The following is a 27,280-nucleotide window of genomic DNA, read 5'->3' as shown; positions in this document are numbered from 1 at the left end:
AGGCCTGGGGTTGCTCATTACACTAACGTGCATGATGGTCCCGTCAACTCCAGTTTCTAGTGTTAACCCTTAGGTCAGAATAACAACCTATATTTGTTTTAAGCTTTACAATTGGCAAAGTCTTTGCAAGACCACTATTTGATATGGCTGTCATAATAATCTTGTGGTGAGTGGCTGGTGCTGTGATTGTCCCCCATTTTACAGATGATAAAACAGAGGTTATGGGTTTTGTCTAATTCAGTGGTTCTCAATCAGAGATGAGTTTTTCCTCCAGGGGACATTTAGCAACATCTGGAACATTTCTGGTTGTCGCAGTGGAGGAAGAGAAGATGCTACTGGCATCTAGTGGATAGAGGCCAGGGATGCGGTCCAACATCCTGTAATACACAGGGCGGCCAGCCTCCGCAACAAAGAACTATCTGACCCAAATCAGAAGGTCATTTTGATTACTCGCAGAACCAGAATTTTAACTTAGAATTTGGATTTTAGGAGTGTCTGCTCTTCTCAGAACCATCTGCCACTGCTCTGAGGCCCTGCTGTGACCATTTGGCACTTGGGGTAGTGTAGTTACTAACAAATGAAGTCCCCTTTCTGTACTAGCTGTGAAAATTGGGGTCAGCTAGCAGTAATCTCTGAACCTAATTTTCCTAGAACTGCTGGAAGATCAATTGGTCTATCATCTGTAAAGCACATAGTAGAGTATTTAGCACATAGTAGGTACACCTTATTCTACTCCTCCCAGTCTTATCTTCTCTATTTCCTGAACTTGGATTGTCAGTCTTTCTCCTGCTTCTTCCAATAGGAACATTTTTAACCTCACTTGTAGCACTCAGGGATAACCCCAAATGATATGACAGTGGGTTCCACAAAAGATCTTAAGGAGCAATGGGTCAGGCAAGGGTGGCAAGTTTGATGAAGGGGCGGACAGTCTGGGTGTGCCGAGGCTATCGAATGCCTTCCTTAGCTAAACTGTGAAACCGGCAAAGACTCTTTTTGGAGGCCACAGATTCCTCAGCGTGCACTTGCTGGGAAGTTCATAATAGTACTTTGGCCACCTAGAGCTGCAGTCAAGTCCTGATTAGACACAGGAGTTAAAAGGAAAAAAAGACAGCAGACAAAATGGAATCCTCCAATAACCCACAGTCAACATTTCAAGTTAAGCATCCCTTCATCTGGGGCTCCAGCTCTGCACAGGCACTAGGGTGAGCCTTGCCTTCTCCTGTCTGAGCAGCCCTCCTGGGGCCAGAAGGTCACACCCAGAATGCTCCAGTGGATCAGGTCTGCTCCAGGGTGACCTCTGTAAGTCTATGTCATTCCCTCCCAATGTACAATAGCAGCTACCCCAATCCAGAAAGTGTAAAAGTTAACTCTTGAGGAATCAGTTGCTTCTACAGCCATTCTGGGGGCTCCCTATTAAGATTGGGCAAAGAATTATATTAAGAATCTCTCAAAAAGGGATTATATGTTTGAGAAAGTTGCCAGATAGGAGTGGTTCCAGGTCCCAAAAAGCCTTACTAGAATGGTTATGAGTTTCTATGCCTGGGTTCAGAAGAACCCAGACTTAATAAGCATTGGTAAGGATGTGGGGAAGAAGTTGGAGCCCTCACACACTGCTGGTAAGAGTGTAAAATGCCACGGTTGCTGTGGAAAACAGTTTGGCAGGTCATTAAAAGGTTAAACATAAAATTACCATATGACCCAGCAATTTCGCTCCTGAGTATATACCCGAGAGAAATGAAAACACATGTCCACACGTATACTTCTACGCACATGTTCATAGCAACTCTGTTCATGATAGCCAAAAGGTGGAAACAACCCAGATGTCCATCAACTCATAAATGGATAAATAAAATTTGGTAGACTTATTCTGTAGACTTATCTGGCATTATAAAAAATGAACTGGTGATACTTGCTGCAAAATGGATGAACTTTACAAACCATGAGCATAAAACATTATGCTAAGCAAAAGAAGCCATCATAAAAGACCACATACTGAATGATTCTATTCATATGAAATGTCCAGAATAGACAAATCCATAGAGACAGCAAGTAGATTAATTGTTGCCTAGGGCTAAAGGGTGAAGAGAAATGGAGAGTGACTACTGATGTGTTCAGGGCTTCTTGCCGGGTGGTTAAAACATTCTAAAATTGCTTGTGGTGGTGGTGGCATCAACTCTGTAAATATACTGATTTAGGGGATAGATTGAATTACATACCTTAAGTGGTGAATTATATGGTACGTTAATTATATCTCAATAAAGCTGAAGAAGGAGGAGGATAAGGCGATAGAAAAGAAGAATAAGAGAAAGAAGAATTATGCAGACTTAAATGCTCTTTGTCAGAATCTCCAAAATATCTTAAGTCCATTATCTACTAGGAGGTAAGATAGCCCAGTGGTTAATCGTGTGAGCACCAGAATCGAAAGTAGTGAACTGAGTCATACAGGCTTCAGCATCACCATGTAACTTCTTGAGAAGTGACTCCTGGAATTTGGGTAGAGTGTTCTGCATTATCTTATATACAGTGATTCTCACTTTAGTGAGTACCAGGTTACCTAAAGGGCTTGTTAAAACACACATTGCTGGGCCCTACTCCCAGACTGTCTGATTCAGAGGTCTGAGTGAGGCAGGAGGATTTGCATTTCTGGCAAGTTCCCAGGTGACGCTGATGCTGCTGGTTTTAGAGCAACCCCTGAAAACTACTGATCGAATACTTAGTTCTTTAAAGTCCCCAGGGTCTATTGAGCAGACTTTCCAAATCACAGCAGAAATCCATAGTGAAAGTTAGTTTTGTGTGTGTGTTAATATACATAACTTGTTAAGTGCATTATTTGACAATTATTTCTAAATACAATAATTAGTACCTGTAACTTTGATGAAATGATGGAAGGAATTGCAGAATGGGAATCAGAAGACATGGAATCATATCCTTCCAGTTCTAGAAATTTGGCCCAAAATGCTGTCTCACCACAGTTTCTTCATCTGTGAAAAACTAACTCCAGTAATGCCTCACTAACATAGACAGTTATGAGGAAGATAATATAGTAACCTAGTTGAAAACACATGGTCAACTGTAAATGCATTATTCTTATGTCCTTAATGTCTGCGTATGGAAAACATTCTCTGTGCAGCTACCAGAATCCCTCTCAAAGGCCTCAGCGGTTTCTGGAATCTCCTGAGACACTGGATGAGTTAGGTTGCTTCACCTTTCAATAACAGAAATCTACATTCAAACTGGACTATAGCATGAAGATGTTTACTTTTGCACATTACAGGGAATCCAGCTGAGGTAGTTCTAGCTGTAATTGAAAGAGGTCTGCAGAGAATGGAGGTCGGGCAGGCCCTGGAATTGTTGAAAAATAAATATATAATAAAGATGAGTGCTTACAATAATTTGCTTTGTCTCTTAGAGCTCTTTACAATTTAAAATAGCTCATGTCATGCCCAGAGTGCAAGATACAACCCATGAGCATCAGGATGATAAACTGAAAAACAGAATCCTCTAGCAAAGAGTTCCTCAACCCTGGCTGCCTGTGAGAAGCCCATTGGGAGGTTTCAAAGAACACTACTGTCGGGGTCCTCCTCAGAAGCTTCTGAGCTGATTGGTCTAGAAATTGCTCAGACACTGGAGGTTTCCAAAAGCTTTCCAGATAATCCTTAAATGCTGATAAGGTTGAGAATGATTGCTCCAGCATATCATGAATCAAAGAGATCATTCTAAGCTAGGAAGAATTCAATTGCCAGCACTGGGCAGTAACTTAGGGGTGGAAGTGGTGGGAGAAGATGGTGCTAAAAACAAAACTGAGACTCACACAGCTGTTCAGCCCAGAGCCTCTCCCCCTTGCTTCAATGAGCATCATCATCGGAGAAAACTGCATGCCCAACACACACACACACACACACACACACACACACACACACACACGAGACAGAGACAGAGACAGAGACAGAGAGAGACACAGAGAGTTACTTGCTGCTTTATTCTCATGTATGACTTTCTTTCCCTTTCAAGGCTATCTTGATGTTTGATCTAGACTGACTATCATCTGGTAGATGTACTATAGGTTAGGCAGAGGGTGGGATTAATAGGGTGATTTTTCTCTGTTACCATATTCCTTTAGGAAAGTAACTCTTAGCCATTGATGGGAATAAGAATCACCTGGGAAGCTGTTTTTAAAATGTGGATACGTGAGCACGCCTTGGGAGGTTATGATTTAGCAGGCCTGGAGATAAGCTGGAGTCTACATTCTAACAAGCTTCACAGAGGCTTTAGATAGAATTGGTCTACGATCACAATTTCAAGAAACTTTAAGAACAGCACTGATGAGAAATGGGAACTACTATGTGCTTAAGAGATGCCCAAAGGTTTCAAAAGATTTAAAAAGCCAAATCTTCAAAGAATGCATAGAATGGGTAAAGAACACATGAAAAGATGCCAAAATCATGGGTGATTAGGGAAATAAAAATCAAAACCACACTGAAATATCACTACAAACCTATCTGAATAGCTGAATTTTTTAAAGGCAATTTTCTGGTAGGGGTGGACAATGGTATCACCACTTTTGAAATCAGTTAGAGAGTTTCTTTTAAAGTTAAACATATGTTACCTTCTGATCCAGCAATCCCACTCCTAGGTATTGACCCAAATGGAGTTAAAATTTGTTCACATGAAAACCTGTTCATAGATGTTTATATCAACTTTATTTATAATTACTTTTATGTAATTCATTATATATAATGCATTTTCAGAAACTGGAAACAACCCAAATGTCTTTCAACTGGTAAATGTATAAAGAATCCGTGGTATATCCATGCTATGGAGTATTACTCTACAATAACAAGAAGCGAAATACTAACACATGCAACAAGATATTGAATTTTAAAATGGATGACTCTTAAAAGCATTTTGCTAAGTGAAAGACGACATGGAAGCCTGCGTGTGGTATGATTCAATTTATCTGACGTTCTGGAAAAGGCAAAGCTATAGAGACAGAAGGTAAATTGGTGGTTACCAGGGTCTGAGTGTTTGGGAAGATCTGACTACAAAGGTTATAAGGGGATGTTTTAGATTGATGGAACTGTTCTACGTCTTGATTAAGGTGCTGACTATATTACTGCACACTAAGTATTTTAAAAGGCGAATTAATTTATATGTAAATTACAACTCAATGAAAAGAAAATTCAGTGTGAGGGCAAAAATACCAAAGGATGAAAAGTAGGTTTATTTAGATTAAACCCCTTACATTTTGAGAGCAGAGCACAGCTTCTAGACTTGACTGGGTCACATTTCACCAGCATAGTAGAATGTTTAAGTTTAGAAATCACATCCAACTTATCTCCCCATGGGCCTATAGTACTTCCTTATGCAATATATGAATTTTCAGAGTAGCCTTGCAAACTGGTACACCCATGCTTATACTCAAGGGTTAAAAGATACTGAACTGAGAACTTAGCTACGCATTCAGGCTTACAGAAATCTAGATGGCTCTGTGCCTTCAGTCTCTGGTTTCGGTGTTTTAAAATCACTCTCTGGGTATTTGTGCGGTCCCGGAAGGCTAGTTTGGAGAACAAATATAGGTGTTTGCTAGTGGCAGGGAGGGTAGGACAGAAAGGGGTGAGGTGCTCAAAGGGGAGGGACAAATATGCTGCGAATCACTGTTTTTCAAGTGAATGTATCTGCAGAGGGTCGCAGCAGTTGGCTTTTGTAACGTACCTACAAAGTTGTTCTTTCTCCAGGGAGTTTCTTAGACTTACATGCTGCTGGTATATTCCTAGAATTCCACCTTAAAAAAGACTGAATGCGCTTATGGCTAACATCTCAGCATGGAAAAGTTTTGCTTAAGCAATGACACACTGCATTTGGATCCTTCTCATCCACATCTGGAAGCCACATGTCAGCGGCAGCTATATAAAACAGTCAGACCAGCAATCTTAGAGTGACATTGCTTGCCAAAATCCCAGGCAGCATGGACCTCAGTCTTCTCTGGGTGCTTCTGCCACTGGTCACCATAGCCTGGGGCCAGTACGGTGATTATGGGTACCCGTACCAGCAGTATCATGACTACAGCGATGATGGGTGGGTGAATCTGAATCGGCAGGGCTTCAGCTACCAGTGTCCCCAAGGGCAGGTGATAGTGGCCGTGAGGAGCATCTTCAGCAAGAAGGAAGGTTCTGACAGACAATGGAACTACGCCTGCATGCCCACGCCACAGAGCCTCGGGGAACCCACGGAGTGCTGGTGGGAGGAGATCAACAGGGCTGGCATGGAATGGTAAGGGCCAGTCGCTGCACTGCGCTTGGGCTGGGAACATCTCTGCATAGCCCTCCTCCTGGGGGCTGCTAGACTCTCAAGGAATATCAGCACCCAAAGCCTGGGCAAATCTCACCCCAGACCTCACCATTGCTTGCTCTGGGTGGAGCAGGGCTGCTGCTGAGCAGACTACATTATAGGACAAAAACCCGGATGGGGAGTGTCTGTGGGAGACAGATTCCTCTGTGGTTCTGTTCCTTCCAGAAGCAGCTCTACCTACTCTTGGTTTGGGCCAGGGGCTGGGGTAGGTCTGCAAGAAGCTTTCTTACCAGACTACCAAAAGATATGTATAGAAACTGAAAGTAAGAAACTTTACGGCAACTTAAACTTGCTGTGCCATTGGAATGGCATTTTTCTTTTGTAGCAATTTATTTTTACCATTTTACAAAAGTATTAGCCCACAGTAGTTTGGGAACAATAAAAATAAACAATTGATCTCTCAGCACAGAGAGCTGAGAAATACTGTTTTAGAGCAAGTGAATGGAAAAGAGGGGGCAAGGAAATTTAGGTAAAGAGGAGTGAAATTAAATAGCTGTCTACTGCCCAGATTAAATGTGCTTTCTCAATTTTGAGTACTGAGGTCCTTCTCTCTGTCTGAATTTAAAGTGGGTTTCATGGCTAGAAAATAGTTTACTGAAGGCTTTTAGAGAGAGGTGCTGTCTCCCCCGACTGCATTCTGCCCTAGGCAGTGTCGTGGAACATGCACTTTTTTGTGTGATGTGATTGTCTCAGCTGGGTCTCAGCCCAGGGGCTTGGTCAGAAGCTCATCCTAGTTTCACTGCTAGGCTGATTACAACAGCCTAGATGGAGCCAGGAGGTTTGGAGGAGAGAATGGGGGAGGTGGTCCAGAAAGGAGGAAGCCCACCTGGAGGGCTGCTGCATGTGCTCTCTGTAGAGCAAGCCAGGTGCATGCCAACAAGTACTTAGTGTAGTGGGGACGGGAGGGGTCAAGCATTAAACCTGGCCAGGTATGAGGGCTCATGCCGGTAATCCCAAACCCTTTGGGAGGCTGGGGAGGGAGGATCACTTGAGATCAGGAGTTTGAGACCAGCCTAGTCAACATAGCCAGACGCCGTCTCTACAGAAAAAAAAAAAGTTAGCCGGGTGTAGTTGCACATGGCCTGTGGCCCCAGCTACTCAGCAGGCTAAGGCAGAAGGATCACTCGAGCCCAGGGAGTTGAGGCTGTAGAGGGCCATGCTCACGCCACTGTGACAAAGACTCTGTGTCAAAAGAAAGAAAGAAAGAAAGAAAAAGCATAGAACACTGGGGGACACAACCAGTAGAGAGGTGATGATGGGAAATCAAGAGGAAGAGACACTGATGGATGAAGGAGCCAGGCAAGAGTGCGGGCCTCTAAGTAATAACAGCAGCTGCCATTCATTGGGTGCTTACCCTGAGCAGGCTCCACGCTGTGTGGTTCAGCTCATGTAATGCTCAAAACAAATGTATATGCCATTTAGAGGTAGACAAATTGCAGTCTAGAGATCAGGTATTTCCTCTGCTAGAAAGCTGGGTTTTGGACCAGAGAGTCTTTGCTCCAAAGAGTTTGTGCTTTGCCACAATGATGGGTTCCTGAGAGGCTGCCGCCTCCACCCAGCGTGGGCTCCCACCCGACAGCTGACTCTGTAAGCAGAGCTAAGGCCACCGGACTCAGAGCAGTTCTTCATCCTAGAGAGGGTGGGGGCCTGCAAGCCCACAACAGAAGCCCAGCCCTGGAGGGATGAGGACTGTGGAGGGGCTCAGCTGGCCTGCAGAAGGGGCGGGGTGTGGGCTCACACAGGCAGTAGCAGGTTGGGGCACTGGGGCTGTGGAGGCTGCTTGGGCAGCCTTTATGGGCTGTCCTCATCTACCCCATGGCCTCTGGTGAGCAGATTTAGTTATTCCAAACCCCTTCTGACAGATGCTGATTCAGAGACCAGGCTCGCCTTGAGGGTAATCTCCATGACTCCTCACAGCCAGGCCCACGGCCTAATGTGGAGCATGTCAATGACCGAGCTACAACTGTCCCTCCAGCCCTCATCTCTCAGGGGCACCGTCTCATGGGCAGGACTGCTTTCTAACAGCCCTTTTCAGAGCCACAGATAAGCAGCACTGAGCTACACTTCCCCAAGCCCTAGAGGAAGAGCCCTGGTGCTGAGTCAGGAGGCCTGGGTCTGGATCCTGGTTCTAATGACTTGTGGTGTGACCTGGGCCCAGACGCTCAGCCCTCTAGGCTCCTGCCTCATTTGGAAAATGAGCAGTCAGACTGCATGATCTCTGATGGATCCACAGAGCTGTGGCTCACCCCTGAAAATGCTCTTGGCTTTTTCTCACATTCTGTTGATCTTTGTGTTCATCCCTCCTAGAGAGAGAAGTCGAATGATGTTTAGTTTTAAACTTGCCAACTGTGATTGGTTTTTCATGAACTCCCAAACTATTTGAAGAAGAGCAAAAGAGGAAGAAGGCGAAATAACATGATTTTATCTGGCCCGTGGTGTCAAGTGAAAAGCTGACAGATGAGAAATCTCTTCTACCTCCTCTTCCTCAGCATTTTTGGGTGTGCAGGGTCTAGTGATTTTGGTTTCCTTTCCTCCTCCCACCCTCTGTTGCCTCCTTCTTCCCCTCTACTAATCACAGGGTTGAAAACTCACAAACATGTAGAACAGCTTCTTTACGATAAGATCCAGCTTTTCTAGGACTAACACCAATTCCTCTGGAGGCACTTTTAAAGATGATTATGCCTTTGAGTTCAGGCTCCAGTCTCAGGGAAAAATCTGGAAGGAAAGAAATTGCTTATGGGTTGGGGAGCAGTTACATCTTCATGTTGGCTACAGGCTTAGTCTGTTCTCAGGGAACAGTTGTTGATGGTCTTGTGCAGTTTGGATGCCTTGTATAACCAAATTAGCTTTCAGGTTTATTTTAAAAGAAGGAAGGAGTCTTGAACACAGACTTGACAATAGTACATAGGATCTGCTAAGAAGAAAATCTTTCTAATCAAAGCTCCATCTTTAAAAGGTGCTGCCATCATAGCTGAGTGGTCTGTGGGGCTGCCGTTGACCAGTTTCTCTGTTGAAAACCCACCTCTTCAAAGTATCGGCTTCTGAAGTGTGGATGCTGGTCTCCGGCACTAACAACTGCCCAGAGGCTTACCTGGGCCCCCATGAGTGCTATTTTTCCATCCTAGGGCATGCCTAGGTTGTTCTCAGGGAAGCTGCTCTAACTTGGCTCGGCACAGGCTATAGGGCACTGGGTCCCGTGTGGAACAAGATGAAGGGGAAATTTTCTAATGAGATTGAGCTACTAAGTGGTGGAAGGCTCTTGGGGCTTAGATGCAGGAAACCTGGATTCACAGCTCCTGCTCATATCTGTGGCATTCGGTTCCTCATTCTGGCTAAAAGAAAGAGAAGAAGGGAAAAGAGGAAAGAAAAGAAAAGAAAAAGAAAGAGAAGAAAGAAAGAAAGAAAGAGAGAGAAAGAGAAAGAAAAAGAAGCAAAGAGGCAGGAAGGAAGAAGGAGGAAAGGAAGGTGCGTCCCACCTCACAAGCTGTTACTTGTGTTACTGTGATACTTGTAGCAGAAAGTATAAGAAAACTCTAAAGCAAATTAAAGTCAAAAACAAACGCCTGGCACGTCATGGGCAGGTGGTAAAAGTTCAGTGAACCTGGAATTGATGTGGCTCATATTGGGCAAGCCAGCTTTCCATGGAGTCTGAGTTCAGAGGAAGAATATTCCATTTATTGGCATCTACTTTTTACCCAGGGCTTCAAAGAATCCCAAGGAGATGTTTTGGAGTGGCAGTTTGTGTTAGATCTGAGTTTATCAATTCACCAGTGGTGAGCCACAGACTGGAGAAGAGGAGAAAGGAATCTTTGCAACAGGGCTATAGCAGCATCAAGGTACATTTGAAGATGGGTAGGTTGGGTGGGAACTGTTTTCCACGGTCGGACTATTTCCCTAATCTAAGCAAGATCAAGGCTCAGTGTAGCGCAGGGCAGTCGTCCTGAGTGATGGTTCTGAGTATTGAGTACTCACAGCCCCCACTTCCTCGGGATGCTTTCCAAGACCACCTCCTCTCCCGCCTCGTCTCACCATCTCCACTCCCTCAGCCTGCTTCGTTTCCTGCAACATCCTTATCACTGCCTGACTTGTGTTTGTTTCTTGTTTTGTCTCCCTCACCAAGATATGAGCTTTGTGAACACAGGGGCTTTGTCTCATTCAGCACTGTATCCCCAGTGCCCAGAAGAGTGCTGGTCCATAACAGGCCCTCAGTAGATGTGCAGTGAAAGACTACATCAGCAGTCCCAACCTCAGCCAGTGTCCCCACGGGCCTCAGCAAAGAGGCCTGCAGAGTTTCCACAGGGGGAACCATTTTGCTTACATCTTTGATTCTCAACATTACGGTGTCTATAATAGGGGTTTCAATTATGTTGTTCACATCTCATTCTGATTTACCGTATTTACTAACGTCTGTAATAGGGGTTTCAATTATGTTGTTCACATCTCATTCTGATTTACCGTATTTACTAACGTCTGTAATAGGGGTTTCAATTATGTTGTTCACATCTCATTCTGTTTTGTTGCATTCACTAACGTGCAGGATGGTCTTTCGAGATTTCCTAAGGATCACTAAAGCACGCACAGGGGATGGCCGATACACTTTGCCGCCGCGGAATGAAGTTTTCACCAGGTTTCCATTCTCTCGATCAGTTAAAGAATTGAATAAGAAACTCTTTCTTTCAAAAGCCATAAGGACTAAATGCTTCACAGTAACCTACCCTGGTTTGACATTTGTGGAAGAGCTGATGAAATCCAAAGTCTGGAGTTTGGTGTTATATCAGGGTTAATTTCTTAACATTTCTTAGCATTCCTGGACACTCCAGAGTTACGAAAAATAACATTAGAGGAAGCTGGTGAAGAGTATACATGAATTTTATGTATTAGCTTTACAACTAGTCTGTAAATCTAAAGTTACTTCAAAATAAAAAGGTTGAAAAAAACAAATATAGGGATGTGGCACAAACATAATACGACAGAATCCGAGAATCCCGGCCCTGGAGGGAGTGGGTCTCAGGAGCAATCTAGAGCAATCTCCTTACCTCATAGAATAGGAATAAAGGCCGCGAGACTAAAGCGATTAGAAAGCGAATAAAAACATTACTGTCAGGTTTAGGAACTGTCATCCTCGTTTTATAGAAGTAGATGTAAATATCAGCAGAAGGGGAGAGATGGGAATGAGGAGAGAAATCCATAACTTTATGTAAGTATAGGTTCTATGGCCCTAACCCTGATCTATATGGTGATTCATAGAGTATTCCTCATTTACATGTTCATTTGTTCATTCATTCGCTACCAAATGCTTATTTGCACAAACTTTGCCAGGTCCCAGGAAGATGGAGATGAATAACATATAGTCTATGCCCATGTGTTACTCAAAATCTAATATTGTTTGATCTTCACAACAATATTGGGAACCAGGTGTTTTGCACATGAGGAGGTTGCCCTTGCATGGCTAGCGGATGGCAGAGGGAGGACCTCGGCCAGCCAGCCTGATTCCACAGTGCTGTGGGTGATACGAAATGTGGATGTTATTTTTGTTCCTGGATAAAGCCATAGAGAGTGCTGACCTAAAAAAGATAGCAAACCTATGTAAGGATGACTTCTGAGGCCAAGAAGGCTGAGTGTGGGAGAAGAGGGTTATGGCAGATCTAGGATTCTTGCCAACTTTCCATCTAGGTCACTCTCCTAAGTGCTAGGAATCAATTGTCTAGGGGAACCTGAGCTCTGCAAAAATGGCTGTTTGCTGTTCTTGTAAGGATGGCAAAAGCTCCCTCCTCCTCCGAGGGGATTTGCTTCTGTCTGGGAACTGGCAGGACACAATCTTCCCCAATCTTCCCAATCAATAAGAGAGTTCTGCATAGTTAAGATACTCTGTGTGTGTGTGTGTGTGTGTGTGCACGCGCATGTGTGTTTCTTTGAGGTATCTTGACGTTTTGGAAAGTTTATGAAGTTTAGAGTCAGACAGAACAATTCTCAAAATGCAACCCCACTACTACATTTACTCAAATCATCTCAACTCTTGAATCCTCAGCTTCTACATTTAAACACCCCTCCCTAGAACTGTTGTGAGAATTAAATAATATATGTACAATATTGTGTGTCCTTTGGGGAATTACTTATCTTTTCTAAACCTGAGTTTCCTTATACATAAAATGGTGATTGTGGTGGGAAGCTCATAATTTGAGCCCATTTCATAGGATTGTTCTGATAATTACAATAATTAATGCATGTATAGTGCTAAGCACAATGCCTGGCACATGGTAAGCCCACGATAAAGGTTATTTATTATTACTTTATCATGACTACTCTGTGGAAGACAAATATCATACAGTTGGCAAATTACAAAGCTTAAGTTGAAAACCAAATTGCTATATTACAGAGCCTCTGATATATATCATTTTGCTTTTGAAACATATAATTTAATCACAGTCTATAACTATTATGTGTACATTATGAGTGTCTTGAATATTTATTACATTTTAATAGACACTGAGATAGCATTGGATCTCTTGGTCAAAAAGTATTATAATTGATATTTATAAACTCATATCAAATTTACTGTGATGCTAACATAGCTCATGCAATCCCTCAATGACCTAGAATTGCTCTCAGGACGTAAATGTATCTCACAAGACAATCTAGGTCTTCTCAGAGGCCTTTGGGGTTGCTTCTCCTGCCTGTATTTTTCCAAAGAAGGCTGAGGAATTTGTATCTTTAGAGGTGTTCTCCTCTTTCCTGTGCTAGGGCTTTCTGTCCAGCGATGCTGTTTTGCAAGTCATTTCTGCTTCAGTGTTAAAACCTTGTAGACAGACTAGCAGACTTAAAACCTGGACATGGAAAAGACAGCAGAACTCTTACCCAGATGCTGGCAGGAAGACAGCAGAATGTGTGCAACTTAACACGGTTCAAAGAGACTGTTCATATCCCCCACCATGGTGGCAGGAGGATGAGCAGTAAATGGTACAGTGTTTGCCTTCAAAAACTGGCACTGTAGCCCCGTGAGTCTACTCAGTGATAGCACGTGTTAGGTGAAATGTGTGATGGTGATATCAACATGTCACAAGGAAGGAAAGTTAGTATAATTTGGAATTGTCAAGGGAGGAAGACTCCTTGAAGGAAGGGAGGCTTGGTATTGTCTTTTGTGCTCTGATGTGTGCTTTCTGAGGCTCATCTTAGTGTCCAGTTGGAGTTCAATCCTGACAATTTCTAATGTAGGCTCCAATATTTACTGAAAGTGATTGTTGGAGACTAGGATGTAGCCTGTCATTCTATTAAATTACAGATATTTTTATCGTCATAGTAATAATAGCTACAACTTCCCCTGCCTTTTAATTATGTATGTTGTGCCAGGTTCTGTGCTACACACTTGACATACAACATCTCTTTACTTTTTACATAGTACGGTCAGGTTAAGAACTGTCATCCTAATTTTACAAAAGTTGGTATAAATATCAGCAGAAGAGGAGAGATGGGTCATGGAACAGTTCTGTTTGGAATTAGCAGAGAGATCCAGAACTTTAAAGGCTTCTCTTACTGGGCAAACTTGCCTCCAACTGAGTTTGTCTCTGCCCTTTGCTGCTTCACTGCCCCACCGCCCTCACCCACGCTCCTGTTCCTCTGCTCCTCTGTCTTTAGTACCAGTCCACTTTTTCCAGTATCTGTATTATCATAGTGTCTACTTATCGGTACCAGTCTTCTGAAAAGATTCCAGACCAAGTGTAGCATCAGGTATAGAGTAAGTTCTAGTGAATATTTGTCAAAAGACTTAATGAACATTCTAAAATTCTGTGAACTCTGTTATAAATGCCTGATAGCAACTCAAAGAGTTATTCTGGGGAAAACAGAATTAACAAAAATCAAAGCTTTACTCTAAAAGAAAAAAATAAAACTCTTTTGGTACAATTTCAGGCCTTATCCACCTTTGGGGAAGGGAGAAGTTTGAGGGTGTTAAGGAGGCTATGCCACATGGAGTGAGCCACTAGTCTGGATCATGAGAAAACTTCTCATAGTTCATCTCTGCAGTGGGGTTGGAAATTGGCTAACAGCCCTTGAAACACCTATAATTCTGTGAAGCTGGGAAGAAAAAGACCAGCACAACCAGCCCATGTATTGTCTATTTAATGGAATTTTGAGAGCTCTTGACCAAGATGGTGCTGCTTCCTACTACCCTGTTCCTCATTTGACTCATCCCCACCCCACCTAAAGTCCAAACTCTTAGCAAGTCCAACTTCTCAAACTCTATAGAGAGGTTTACCAACAAAACCAGACGCTCACACACCTTGCAGATGCTCTGTAATTCTGCCTTTCCGATAGCTTTGGACTTGGTAGGGAATGCAGAAAACAAAAAGGAGTCCCATCCAGCATACCAATCAGAGCTGTGGGACGATCTCGAAGGGATTTTTTTATACTCCTTGAGAGCTCATGAACATGAGCTTTGACCTCAAATGAACCTCTGAGTTTGGGTCCTAGCTCTTATGGTTACTATCTTGGCCAGGAGTTTTGTAGGCATTATCACCGACTCCACACAGGGCCTCAGGTGAGGCTCCACAAAGCATGTAAAGGCCAGGGCTAGGTCTTTAGGAATCATGTCTGCCGATTCCTCAACAAGGCCTCTTTCCCCTGAACCCCACCGTTTTTGTGTTTTACTATTTCAGATACAGGAGAAGGTCTTCCATTTTAGCTTTCAGGGTGATGGCCCTGAGATAAATCATTTTCAGAAAGGCCACTTTCTCAGAATAGATTCACAAATGTGTTTTCAGAGGAGAGTAATTACCTTGTGGCTTTCCTTCTAGAAAGTTTCCAGTGTCAGATGGAGCAGGGCTACCAATGCTCCAGTTTCTAAAAGTAAAATTGAGCCTCAGCCTTCAAAGAGGTGGTGAGAAAAAAAGTATGTCTTCTCAGATAGGAAGAAGACAGTCTCGGAAGCCAGGTACCAGTGCTCTCCTGCTCTAAGGAGATGTTCTCCATTCCTGAGGGCTGGTGTCATGTCATACAAGGCACCAGGAAATTCACCATTGTCTTGATGACTTTTAGGAACTTTTCACTCAAATCCATGAGGGGCCCTGAGACTCCCTCCACGTAGTTTTCCTCCAAGCAGAACAGAGCATTGAGCCAATGCTCAATTCATGGAGTACCAGTTCTGAAGGCAATCCAAGTTTCATTGAATTTAGGTGAATTAGGTTTCATTGAATTTGTTAAATAAGGAGCTTTGTTAAAAAGTGAAAGTGAGAGGAATGCTCAAAGCTCTATTTATTTTGCCCCATCATCATGGAGCTGCAGGAAGAAGATGAAAGCAAGAAAAGGGATCACTCACCCAAGATCCATGGAAACTACTTGGAGGGAGTTTCAGGGCCCTTCATGGAGTTGAGTGATGAACTCTTAAAAAATCAGTTCTGCCTCTGATAATGGGAGATAGCCGGGTCACTCATTTGGTCCCTTGTTTTTCCATTAAACATTTGCTAGACAACAATGTCAGACACTGTATGGAATGCCACTTCCTGGGAGTGGCAAGGCATACTAAAGTACCTGTGCTCCAAAGTGGGTGGCTAAGACATCCAGCCTCATTGAGCTTTGTTTTAGGGAAACAGCAGCTCAGGGAGGGGCTATGAATCCATCAGTGTTTCACTGACTGGAGACCAGGATCCAAGGGTCAGCTTTTACAAAGGAGACTCATAACTACTGTGTAGACTGGATGTAAGTATAATGCCATAATGAGCAACTTATTAAGCATTAAAAGACTTTCCCAGGAATTTTACATGCATTGTCTTATTTGGTCTTCACAATAACTTTAATATATATGTGCTGTTATTATGCCCATTTTACAGACAAGGAAACTGAGGCTATTAGAGGGCATAAAGCCCACCCAGATGATACAGCTAAGAACAGTGAAGTCATCTAGCAGTACAGCCAATGCTCTTAGCCACTCTGTCATCTGCTCTCCACAGTGTGAAAAGGTACCCCTACAAAGATCCAGCTCTGGAAGGAAAGCTTTCACATACCAAACTCCCAAGCAGGCTCACTCTACCAAAATGTGAAGGCAATCAAACCAAAGCTAGAGGAGGAGGGTTATGTTTGGTTATCTAACTTTCACCATATGTTCTTAGGCTCTGAGCCTTTAGGGTCCAAATAATCTTCACAGGGCAGAGTTATCTAAGGTGGTGTGTGAGAAAGTGACACACACTTCCCATACAGGCACTGGGGCCAGCAGCCTGGCCAACAGCCAGTAGGGAATTCGTGAAAGTTGGATTGCCTTCAGAACTGGTACTCCTTGAAACAGTTCAGCTTATCTTCCTACAGTTATTTTTACTTAGGGGAACTTACCACAATGAGAGCTCTGTCCCTTGTAGGGGTCTGAGTACACAAGACAAGCCAAAACAATGAAACAACAGCTCCATGGAAACCACAGCCTGGCTCAGTTCTGAAAGGGCTTCATTTTAGAGGAAAGCAGCATTTTAGTGATGGTAGGAGAATAGGTCACAGAGAGCACTAGCTTGCAGCAACCTTCTCTCTTTGGACACATATGAGCTTTGCTTATGATTATTAGTGATTCATATTGAAATTACCTCTCACCCACATGACTAGGAATGAGGATAAAATAGACCATCCTGGTAGATCAGCCCACAAAACTACCTTTCCACCATACCATGAGCCTAGTCCCTTCTACTCATATAACTTGCTGAAATGTGCCAGGCATTTACACAGTGGTTAGCATGCTAGTGAGATGTGAGCAATGGTAGAACAAAGGGGGCTAGATCAGCCACATGCAGAGAACTGAAACTGGACCTTCCTTACACCTTATACAAAAATTAACTCAAGATGGATTAAAGACTTAAATGTAAACCAAAACCATAAAAACCCTAGCAGAAAACCTAGGCAATACCATTCAGGACACAGGCATGGGCAAAGACTTCATAATGAAAACTCCAAAAGTAATTGCAACAAAAGCTAAAATTGACAAATGGGATCAAATTAAACTAAAGAGCATCTGCACAGCAAAAGAAACTATCATCAGAGTGAAGGCACCCTGAAGGATGGGAGAAAATTTTTGCAAACAGGGTCAACATCCAGAATCTACAAGGAACTTAAACAAATTTACAAGAAAAAAACAAACAATCCCATCGAAAAATGGGCCAAATGTATGACCAGACACTTCTCAAAAGAAGACATTCATGCTGCTAACAAACATGAAGAAAAAGCTCAACACCACTGATTATTAGAGAAATGCAAATCAAAATCACAATGAGTTGGTCAGAATGGCAGTTATTAAAAAGTCAAGAACCAATAGATGCTGGCGAGGCTGTGAAGAAATAGCAATGCTTTTACACTGTTAGTGGGAATGTAAATTAGTTCAACCATTGTGGAAGACAGTGTGGCGATTCCTCAAGGATCATGATACCTTTCTAACCAAGACAATGGTTAATTAGAAAGGTTCTCACTGTGAAGACCAGCAGCACAGGTAGAATGAAAGAGCAAAAATTCTTTCTGGTCTGTGGATTGGAGCAGAGGGGTTACTATATGTGAAGTATTAGGACTAAGCGGCCTGGACAGGAAAGGGATCTTTAGAGGGAGTTCGAGGCATTCAGCTGGCCTGTTGAAACTCTGTAAGGACTGCCTCCACAGCCAGGATTCCTGGTGGCCACTGGGAACAGAATTCTGATCAAAACGCCCTGGCCGTGTAGAGTTTATTGTCTTGTGGGTGGTCGAAAGATTCCTGGAAAAGTAGCAAGAACCCGGGGTGCGATCCCAGCTTTCCCACTGGGCTGCCCTGGGCAAATCACTGTACCCATCTGGGCTTTGCATGCTGCATAGGGGCAGAATGAATGATCATCCTTGTGTTCAATTTCCAGGGCTCTACTCTTAAGCAGAAGAAATGTTTATTTGAAATTCATCAATATATTGTGCTTCTCTTTGTCTTCTTTTCAGTTTAAATTCCAGCAAAATTAATTATAATATCTTTTATTTTCAATGACATGAATAATGCAATCTTGAATTTGTAAAATTCTAGATCTACCCATTTATGCATGCCTCCATCTAAATATATATTCAAAAATGTATAAAGGCACAGTGTTCCCTACATTTCCTTCAGTTAGAAGATTCTGAGTCACTTAAATTATAATAGAGAGGCTATATTATTTCTACAAATGTAACAAGACTGTTATTTGCGTAAAAGTGGAATAAATTGTTAGGAACCTGGGTCAGAGAAAGAGTGTGTAACTGTGGCAGTGGGATCTTGGGAAGGGGTCTGTGTCTGTGTCACTGTCCTTAGGTTCCTGGGGTTGTTGTGTTCTCTTCAGGTACCAGACGTGCTCCAACAATGGGCTGGTAGCAGGGTTCCAGAGCCGCTACTTCGAGTCAGTGCTGGATCGGGAGTGGCAGTTTTACTGCTGTCGCTACAGCAAGAGATGCCCATATTCCTGCTGGTGAGTCTGGCAGCCGGCCAAACGCTCAGGACTGCTGGGGTGGGAGAGGCACCTAGGAAGTGCTCTGGCCCATGTTTCCGGCTTCAGATAAGCGTGAGAGTCACACGCAAACCCGGAAGGCAGTGCTGGCGTGTGGACGAGAATGAATGAATGACTTAGGAGGATGTTTGTGCCAAGAGGGATCTTTCAGGTTATCCAACCCCCCACATCCTTCTTTTGGCAGAAAAGGAAACAGAATCATAGAGCCGGTAGTGACTGGCCCAAAGTCACCCACCTGCTCTGTGGGGTGCCAAGTCTTAAGCTGAGGCCTACTGACTCCCATCACAGTGCTGTTCTCCTTTCCCTAACTTCTCATCACATCCAAGCCTGCAGGGCTTATTTGGAAACCTAGTCTCCTGCAGTCCTTCTTTGGGAGAAACCAATCCTGTCATGGGTCAGAGTCTAGTACACAGTTATAGACAGAAAAAAAAAAAAAAGCTGCTGCTGTTTTCTGGATTTATTTGGAATTCCAGCCTCTGATATTTTGCTCCTTTCCCTCTCCCCGGGCTGATACCGAATATCTCCTGACCTAGCCTTCCAATTGACTAGGAGAATGTGTATATTGTCATTTGCCCTGATGACTTATACTGGGTGTTGGTAACACAACTGGCCCAGGTTTTTTGGTCTGAAAACAAGACAGGCATTTCTGCCTTGGGCAAAGGGATCCAGAAGTGTCAACATGTGAAGGTTGGCTCACTCAAGTGATTGATCTCTCTATAGTTTAATGCTTTCAAGGACAGCTTCCTGGGTCATGCTTATTCTCTGCAATCAGACAGCTTACTTCATAGTTACCCAGTGGCACACAGTATCTCTAAGGATACAAAGCCCCAAAAGCTTAATGTTTTTCTTTTTAAAGTAAGGACCAATAGTAAATTCAGAGCTCTAAGTCACTTGTCACTGTATGATGAAGCAGAAACCTCCTCCAGTTCTTCAAAACTGCTTCCATAAATCAGTTTTTACTCCACCTCAGCAGGTGAGCAGGCCTGGCAGAGGTTTATGATGCAACTAGGACAGGTACTGAACCAAAGACCTAAAAGTCTCTTGCAGTAGGAGAGGTGGAAGGAGCACTTGTGTGGGCAAAAAGAAACTTGAGTTCTTGCCTCTGTGCTGGCCTCTCCTCACTTCCCTCCTCTCCTTCCCTTTTCCTCTTCTCCCCTCCCTCTGTAGCTCCTCTGTAGGCTCAAGCACATCACCTAAAATGATGACCACCTATTTTCAGTCTCCAAGATCATTAAGACTCTGATGAAAACTATAGACCTTGTCAATAAGGGGGGAAATGCACTGAAGCATGTTTATTAAAAAGTTAGCAGAGAGTCCTCAAGCTTCCTGAAGGCCATTTGTGGACACACTGCCAAGAACCCCGGGATCATAAGTTGAAATTCCCAGGACTACAAGATCCTTGAGGTTGTTTTGAACGCTAAAAATGTCCTAACTCCAAAGGCAGTTTTCCAAAAGATGATCCAAATGCCAGAACTGTTTTGAGAGGATGAAGGAAGTTCCAAAGACTAGTGCGCCCCAGTGAAAGGGAAGAGTAGGTAGGAGCTTGACTGGGAGGATTTTGGCCTCCACAAGTCTCTCCTTCCTGGTCTATTAACAGAATGGCACTTCTCAGAAGGAAACCAGCCTCCCTTTGTTGCCAGGCATTAAAAGCCAGTTAAAATGTGTATAGTGTACCTGAAAGAGCAAGCAAAAACTAGTAATCAGTCAGCGAATCCATTTACTACGTTAGCATAACTTTCCCTGAGTCAGACTCCAAAGGAACACATCAGGGCTGGGGTATGCTGGGTGGTCAAGAGGAGTGGGTTCAGGAGCAGGAGAAGGAGTGAGCAGGTGCAGGTGCAGCCCTGATTGGGCTACACTGGGGAGGAAGGGGAAGATGGGCAGCCTAGGGGCAGCTGGAGGCCTGGGTGTGGGTGGCCCTGTCTCTGCCTGTTGTAGATGTGTCTGCCACAGCCCTTTTTCCATTTTACCACATGCGTACAGTTGCTCCTCTCCACCTGGACTGCCAGTGTCTGGAGGATATGGGGCCACCTATTGCTCTTCGTATTTTCAATGCCCAGCTTAGTGCTTAGAACATAGTGTCTTCTTAACAACTGTTGAACAAATGTCCACATTAATACCGCTGGAGGGTGTATATAATAAGGTGAAGTGGCCCAGAAAATATAATTTTCTAATATAAAATTTTTTGTAATCTCCTCCATCCCTCCACTTCTGCCTAGAATATAAGCTCTACACAAGCAGAGATCTTTGTACTGACATATGCCGAGCCCTATAAATAATGCCAGGCACACAGAATTTGTTTGGATGAAGGAATGACTTCAGCCTACTTTTCGTTATGAGCATCAGATAAGATAATATATTCCTGGCCTTGCCACTGTCTATGATCACACAGAGCTGACCTGTCTTGAAGCAGAGTCCCCTTCACCCTCCCAGATGCAGGAGAGACCAGCTTCCTCACCAACTAACAGGACATTCAAAGGCAAAGTCTACCCAGGAACAACCTGGCAGGTGTCAGGTCATTGCAGGAAGTAGAACTTGAGAGAGGGATGGTTATGCACAAGAACAAGACACTTGACCAGTTGGACAGTCTGTTATTGGGGGTACTAACTCATTCTTCCCCAGGCAGAGAGGAGTAAGCTGAGGCAGCAACATTCCTCATCACAGCAAGGCCTGAGGTCTCTGCAGAGATGAGTGGGAAAGCCTGCTCTATCTGTAGCCATGCTATCATGGCTGGCTGGCTCCTGCCCAAACAGAACAACAGGGAGTGAACTTGGGCCTCAAGGCTTTGGGTGATCGGGTAGGTAAGGAACCAAGGCTCACTGGTTTTAGAAAAGTTGTCAAACAGTAGAGGTAGGGGTGGACGAAGCTAAGTGTGAGAGAAAGAGGTAAACATCAAAATCTTCCCAGAATTCCCGTATTCCATGGATCTCTGTGATCTGTGTTAACTCACTGAGCATGGCTTCTTGAAGTTTATCCTGTTTATTTGAATGCTGAGATCTGAAAAAGACAAGTCTTTGTTTTTGAACAAAAAATCTGTTGTTTTAATGATGCCCCAGATTTCCAGTGGTCACCTGGAGACTGGTTCTGGGATACTTCTGCCTCAAAAATGTTAAGTATCAATTCCTCTCACATACTTTAGAAATGACTTCTCAAGCTCCCTTAGATGCAATTCACCAGCTAAGATGCTAAAAATGTAATGATCATATAGACATATATGTAGGAACAAAGTCTCAGCGTGAAAGACTGACAGATAAAGATGAGCAATTTTGAGTTGCTGGAAATATTCATGTCTCTGCTGGCAAAGTTAACCCAAAGCCTTGATCTGCAATGACTTTCCCACCCCGACCCACCCCTACCTGCACACCCTTCACCCTTCCTTACCCCATCCTACCATCCAGACAAGTTTCTGCTGGTCTGTAGAGCCAAAATGAGGGAAAGCAGAGAGAATTACTCAGAAAGACATGATAAGTCAACTTTGAAACAAGTCCCACTAAGGCATGGTTCCACCTGGCTAGTTCTATTTCTGATGGCATGGTGTTGGAGCTGAGAGCTATCACGGTCACCAAATAAAATGGTATTTTTTTTTTTCAAAGAAAGCATTGGAGAAGCAGCAGAACGAGTTTCAAGAATGCACCATGGTACACAGTGTATGACTCACCATCCCGCTGCTGTGTCTAGACATTTTAGTGGCATCTTTAAATTGCCTGAGTCATGATGTTATATGTCTTTCTTAATGCCTCCAGGGCATAAATTAGGTCTTATTTCTTCAACATTTTCAGCACATTGCCTAGCACAAAATGGATTCTTAATAAGAGTAACTGAATGTTGCAAGCCCCTAGGAACAGTAGCAATGGTGAAACCCGACATTGATGTGACGATGTTTTGTAGTTGACAAAGACTTCTTTCATGTACGTTATTTTATTTGATCCTCTTAACAGTTCTACAGAGTGAAGTGAGAACTGTTTTCCCTGCACCTTCCCACAGTGAAATGCTGATAACCCTCTTATCTGAAACCTTCCTTACGTGACTTTAATTAGCTTGAATTACCTCCCAGGGAACTGGACCCATGTGGGTGGGAACGACATTTTTTCCCTTCCCTCTTTGCAAGCCATTCTGCAGCACAGAGCCTGACACTGTATGAACTAGCTAAGTGAGCATCTAGTGCCTGTGTTTGTGAGCATTTAAGGATTCAAAAATATCATCACTTTGGGCTGGAAAAAACAAATCATCCAACCAACTCCCAAATGAGTGTGGGATGTATTTGTTTGGTGGGAACCAAGGTGCTGCTCTCATTTCAGCTTGTGCAGTTTCTGATGGATACTGTAGCCTCACTGGACTCTGGCAAGAAAGCAAATTCCTGATAGATGTGGACATGCCGTTATGAAATGGTCTCCACCGGATGGAATGAATATGTGAATTTTACAGATATTTATTTAGATATGAGAATTCTAATTCTTAGTCCAGTGGTCTGCAAACCACACACACATGTCACAGAAGTTGCCACAACCTTTTAGACATTGTTTGTTACAGGCTCCCTTCTCCAAACAGCTCAGCTGCTGCAGGCTGCACACCAGACTGTTAGTGTCCAGCGGAGACTCTGTGTCCCAGAAAATGATGGTTGTGAATTATATTCTTTTCTAAATGGTTCTTCTCCAGACTCATGGCCTTTCATTAGGTTCATTGGATAATATGTTTTGACCACAGAATAATGCATCCATTCAGATGACCTTTTTTCTTCAACCCTGATAGTCTGTCTCTCAGACTTTGCATTCTCCGCTGCCTATTTCCCCTCTCTGTGTGTGCAAGTCATAAGCCAGAGAGTGCTTTTTCTTAATTGCTGTATAGTTCTCATTAACAACAAAATCAGTTGATTAGAACATTCTTATCTCTTCCACCGCAAAGCACCCAGTCAAATTTGATTCCTAGCCTTATTGTTCAGATGTTAATACAAGATAGGGAGTGCTTGCATGCCCACTCCCGTAATGCTGTTTCAGGGACAGGAACAATTTCACAGGCCCCTGCTTTACTGTGCCTGTCATATGCCACCTGTGCCCAAACAGCTTCCTGCAATTCAGCTCCCAGAGGCCCAGTAAGAAGAGTAACTTCCATGCAGGTCCTCTGTGCAAGCTGAAAGCTATTATTATAAAGATGGATATAATTATGTTTTGAGAAAATTGGACTTGATGTCACAATTTAATGGAACTTGTATTGGGTTTAGATGCTTTGTGCCCTACTAAAACCATTGCCTTGCATTGCCTGATATACATAGCACTCATTCTGGCAGACAGCAGCCTCTCTGGACTTGAGCAAAATAAATCATCCCTTTCATCAGCTGGAGTGGTTTTCATAATTACTGTGCCATATTTAAAACGTAGACATGTACCGTTGGCACTCCACATTTGGGGGTTCCCTATCCAAGGATTCAGCCAACTTTGAATCAAAAATATTCGGAAAAATAAAAATAAAAATACAACAATAAATATGATACAAACAGAAAACCACACAGTATAATAACTATTCACATAGCGTTTACATTAATTTAGGTATTATAAGTAATTTAGAGGTGATTTAAAGTAGACAGGACGATATTCATAGGTTATATGCAAATGCTACACCATTTTATATCAAACTCAAGGGACTTGAGTTTCTGCAGATTTTGGTATCCATGAGGGTCCTGGAATCAATCCCTGCAGATGCTACTGATGACTGTTGTATTAGTCCATTCTCACACTACTAATAAAGACATACCCAAGACTGGATAATTTATAAAGGAAAGAGGTTTCATTGACTCACAGTTCCACAGGGTTGGGGAGGCCTCAGGAAACTTATAGTCATGGCAGAAGGGTAAGCAAACATGCCCTTCACATGATGGCAGGAAAAAGTGCTATGCAAAAGGGGGAAAGGTCCCTTATAAAACCATCAGATCTTGTGAGAACTCACTCACGGTCATGAGAACAGCATGAGGGTAACTACCCCTGTGATTAAATTATTTCCCGCTGGTTCCCTCCCATGACAGGTGGGGATTATGGAAACCACAGTTCAAGGTGAGATTTGTGTGACACACAGAGCCAAAGCATAGCGACTGTATTTGCTGCCTGCATATAGGTGATCCCTCCCTCCCTATGTTCAGACTCCAAAAGCGAAATATCATACATGTGTCTGGCTAAGTATTGGTTAACCCAAGGCTAGCTACTTAGAACAAAGTAAACCTCTCAGTTACAAACCAAATCTGATGCTTTATTCTATCTAGTCTGCTTCCCTCTACTATAATAGATTCTAGAGGTAATCATTCTTACTTCTGTTAATAATTAATTCACTTAATCAGTCAATGAATGTGAATGGATATGAAATAATAAAAATTCATTGGCTTTGGTTGAAATCCTAATAATGGTAATGATGATAATAATATTTATTGACACTTGCCCTGTGTTCATGTGTTAGTGCATTTAATCCTCATACACAAAAATTGTGATACTATCATACAGATGAGAGAACTGAGCCACAGAAGTTGTGGCTTCCTTCATAGTTTCAAACTTGACTCAAACAGGTCTATCTGCCTCTAAATCCCATGCTCCTCGCATAGTACTGAGCTGTCTCTAGACGAGGAATAAGACTTCTACAGGTGAAGCATTACATAATGGCACAGTAGGCATCTGGTAGAAAACAGAGAATAAAGCTAGTCTAATCGGAGGGCAGCTGTTGAAGGTGGAATAGCCCCTACAGATGTGCAGACCCAGGGTGAACCACCACGTAATGTGGCTAATGAAAATCAACACGAGTCAAAGCGAATGTGCTTGCTAACTGGCCCTGGGCTTGGACAGTGAGTTAGAAACTCAGTTCCAAGAGAGCAATTTGGAAAGTGTTCAGGGACTTTACTAATTTACGCCACAGACATCCCTAGAACTGTTGTTCCCTTGTGTTGTGATACATGTCTGAAGTGTTTGAAATATAAAGTCCCAAGATGCCGCAAGAGGATACACATGGACATTTGTTTTTATTTCTCACACCCCAGAACCCCAGGGTTCAGGTTTTCCATGCAGAGAAGGGCACTTGGGTGACTACGGAGGTCCCATTTGGCCAACCCCCAGCTCTTGTGAAAAGAAGTCAGAGGATTGTTTTTTTGTGGGTGTTTTCCTTTATACACAACTCCATTTAGGGTTTATTTTTTCTGTCTTTGCAAAACTAATTCAAAGAGGATCTGACGTAGCTCCTAATAAAAACAAACTAAACTAATCTGAAATATGTTAATTCCTTATATCTTGCTGGAAAAGCATTATACAAGAGGATTGATCATGAACAGACTGGCTTTATTTAATAAATTTCTCAATGAGTTGCCTGTCGGAAAGGGACATCTTTTTAGCTGAATATAGAATGTAAGCCAACCTTAAAACACATCAAATCCACAAATGTTGAGTTTCTTTTCCAAACCCACCTGTGAACCAGATCATAAAAGTATATTTGATGCCATGCACCAATGATCCCTCAAAGAGCTCACTATATTGGCCATCATGGTGTTACACAGCATTCTATCATTTTAATCAAATGCTAACTATATAGTGCTGATGTATTAGTCCATTTTCATGCTGCTGATAAAGACATACCTGAGACTGGGCAATTTACAAAAGAAAGCGGTTTAATGGATAAGTCACAGTTCCACGTGGCTGGGGAAGCCTCACAATCATGGCGGAAGGTAAGGCAGAGCAAGTCACATCTTACGTGGATGGCAGCAGGCAAAAAGAGAGCTTGTTTATGGACACTCCCATTTTTAAAACCATCAGTTTTTATGAGACTTATTCACTATTATGAGAACAACACAGGAAAGACCTGCCCCATGATTCAATTACCTCCCAGTGGGTACCTCTCTCAACATGTGGGAATTAACAATGAGATTTGGGTGAGGACACAGCCAAACCATATCAGCTGACATGTCACCAGACATTAGAATAGGATATTTAAAGTAAGGTGCTAATTGAGTGATGGAGAAATAGGAGAAAAACAAAATTCAATATTGAATGAACAGTAGAAGCTTCTCTAAAATGTTGTTTGAGCATGAGCCGAGCCATAAAAGATCATTTGGAAGACATCCTAATTTTATTCTTATTTTTTTAAAAGCTGAAGTATGGCTTCCTCAGGTACCCATTTTGAGCTGTTCATCTGTAAATGCTGGGGTTTTCTTCCAGTTTTTATGGTAGGGAGTCTGTGGCATGTGCTTTTCTGGTGTCCCCACAAAGTGGGACAAGGTTGGGATCTGATAGTTGCTACAGAGCCATGAGATGTAGCTGCATCTGTGTTCATGTGCACAGCAATAGGAGGGAAAGTCCTGAAAAAGGAACTTCCTGGTAACATCAAGTAATCCAGTTGTCCTAATTCCCCCTAGTAAAATGGCTGTAACAAACACACCTCAGTGCTACGAAGTTTGACTTTCACAGAAGAAAAGTGTCTAGTTCTGAATAATGTCTCATAGAGGTGGTTTTTCA

At 43.0% G+C, this 27,280-nt stretch overlaps 1 protein-coding gene across 1 annotated transcript in view; it reads left to right on the top strand.

The window, feature by feature from the left end:
• Positions 1-5,726: 5,726 nt before the first annotated feature.
• DPT (dermatopontin) overlaps positions 5,727-27,280 on the top strand; it is a 30,130-nt gene continuing 8,576 nt past the window's right edge. The window contains exons 1-2 of the mRNA XM_012444636.3: positions 5,727-6,270; positions 18,639-18,764. Coding sequence (XP_012300059.1) covers positions 5,966-6,270; positions 18,639-18,764 — 431 coding nt within the window. The 5' untranslated portion in view covers positions 5,727-5,965. The remainder of the gene's footprint in view (positions 6,271-18,638; positions 18,765-27,280) is intronic.

This window comes from Aotus nancymaae, unplaced genomic scaffold (genome assembly GCF_030222135.1).
Source record: "Aotus nancymaae isolate 86718 unplaced genomic scaffold, 86718_ANA_hifiasm-v0.15.2.pri h1tg000108l, whole genome shotgun sequence".
Lineage (NCBI taxonomy): Eukaryota > Metazoa > Chordata > Mammalia > Primates > Aotidae > Aotus > Aotus nancymaae.
This window is presented reverse-complemented; position numbering and strand designations above follow the sequence as displayed.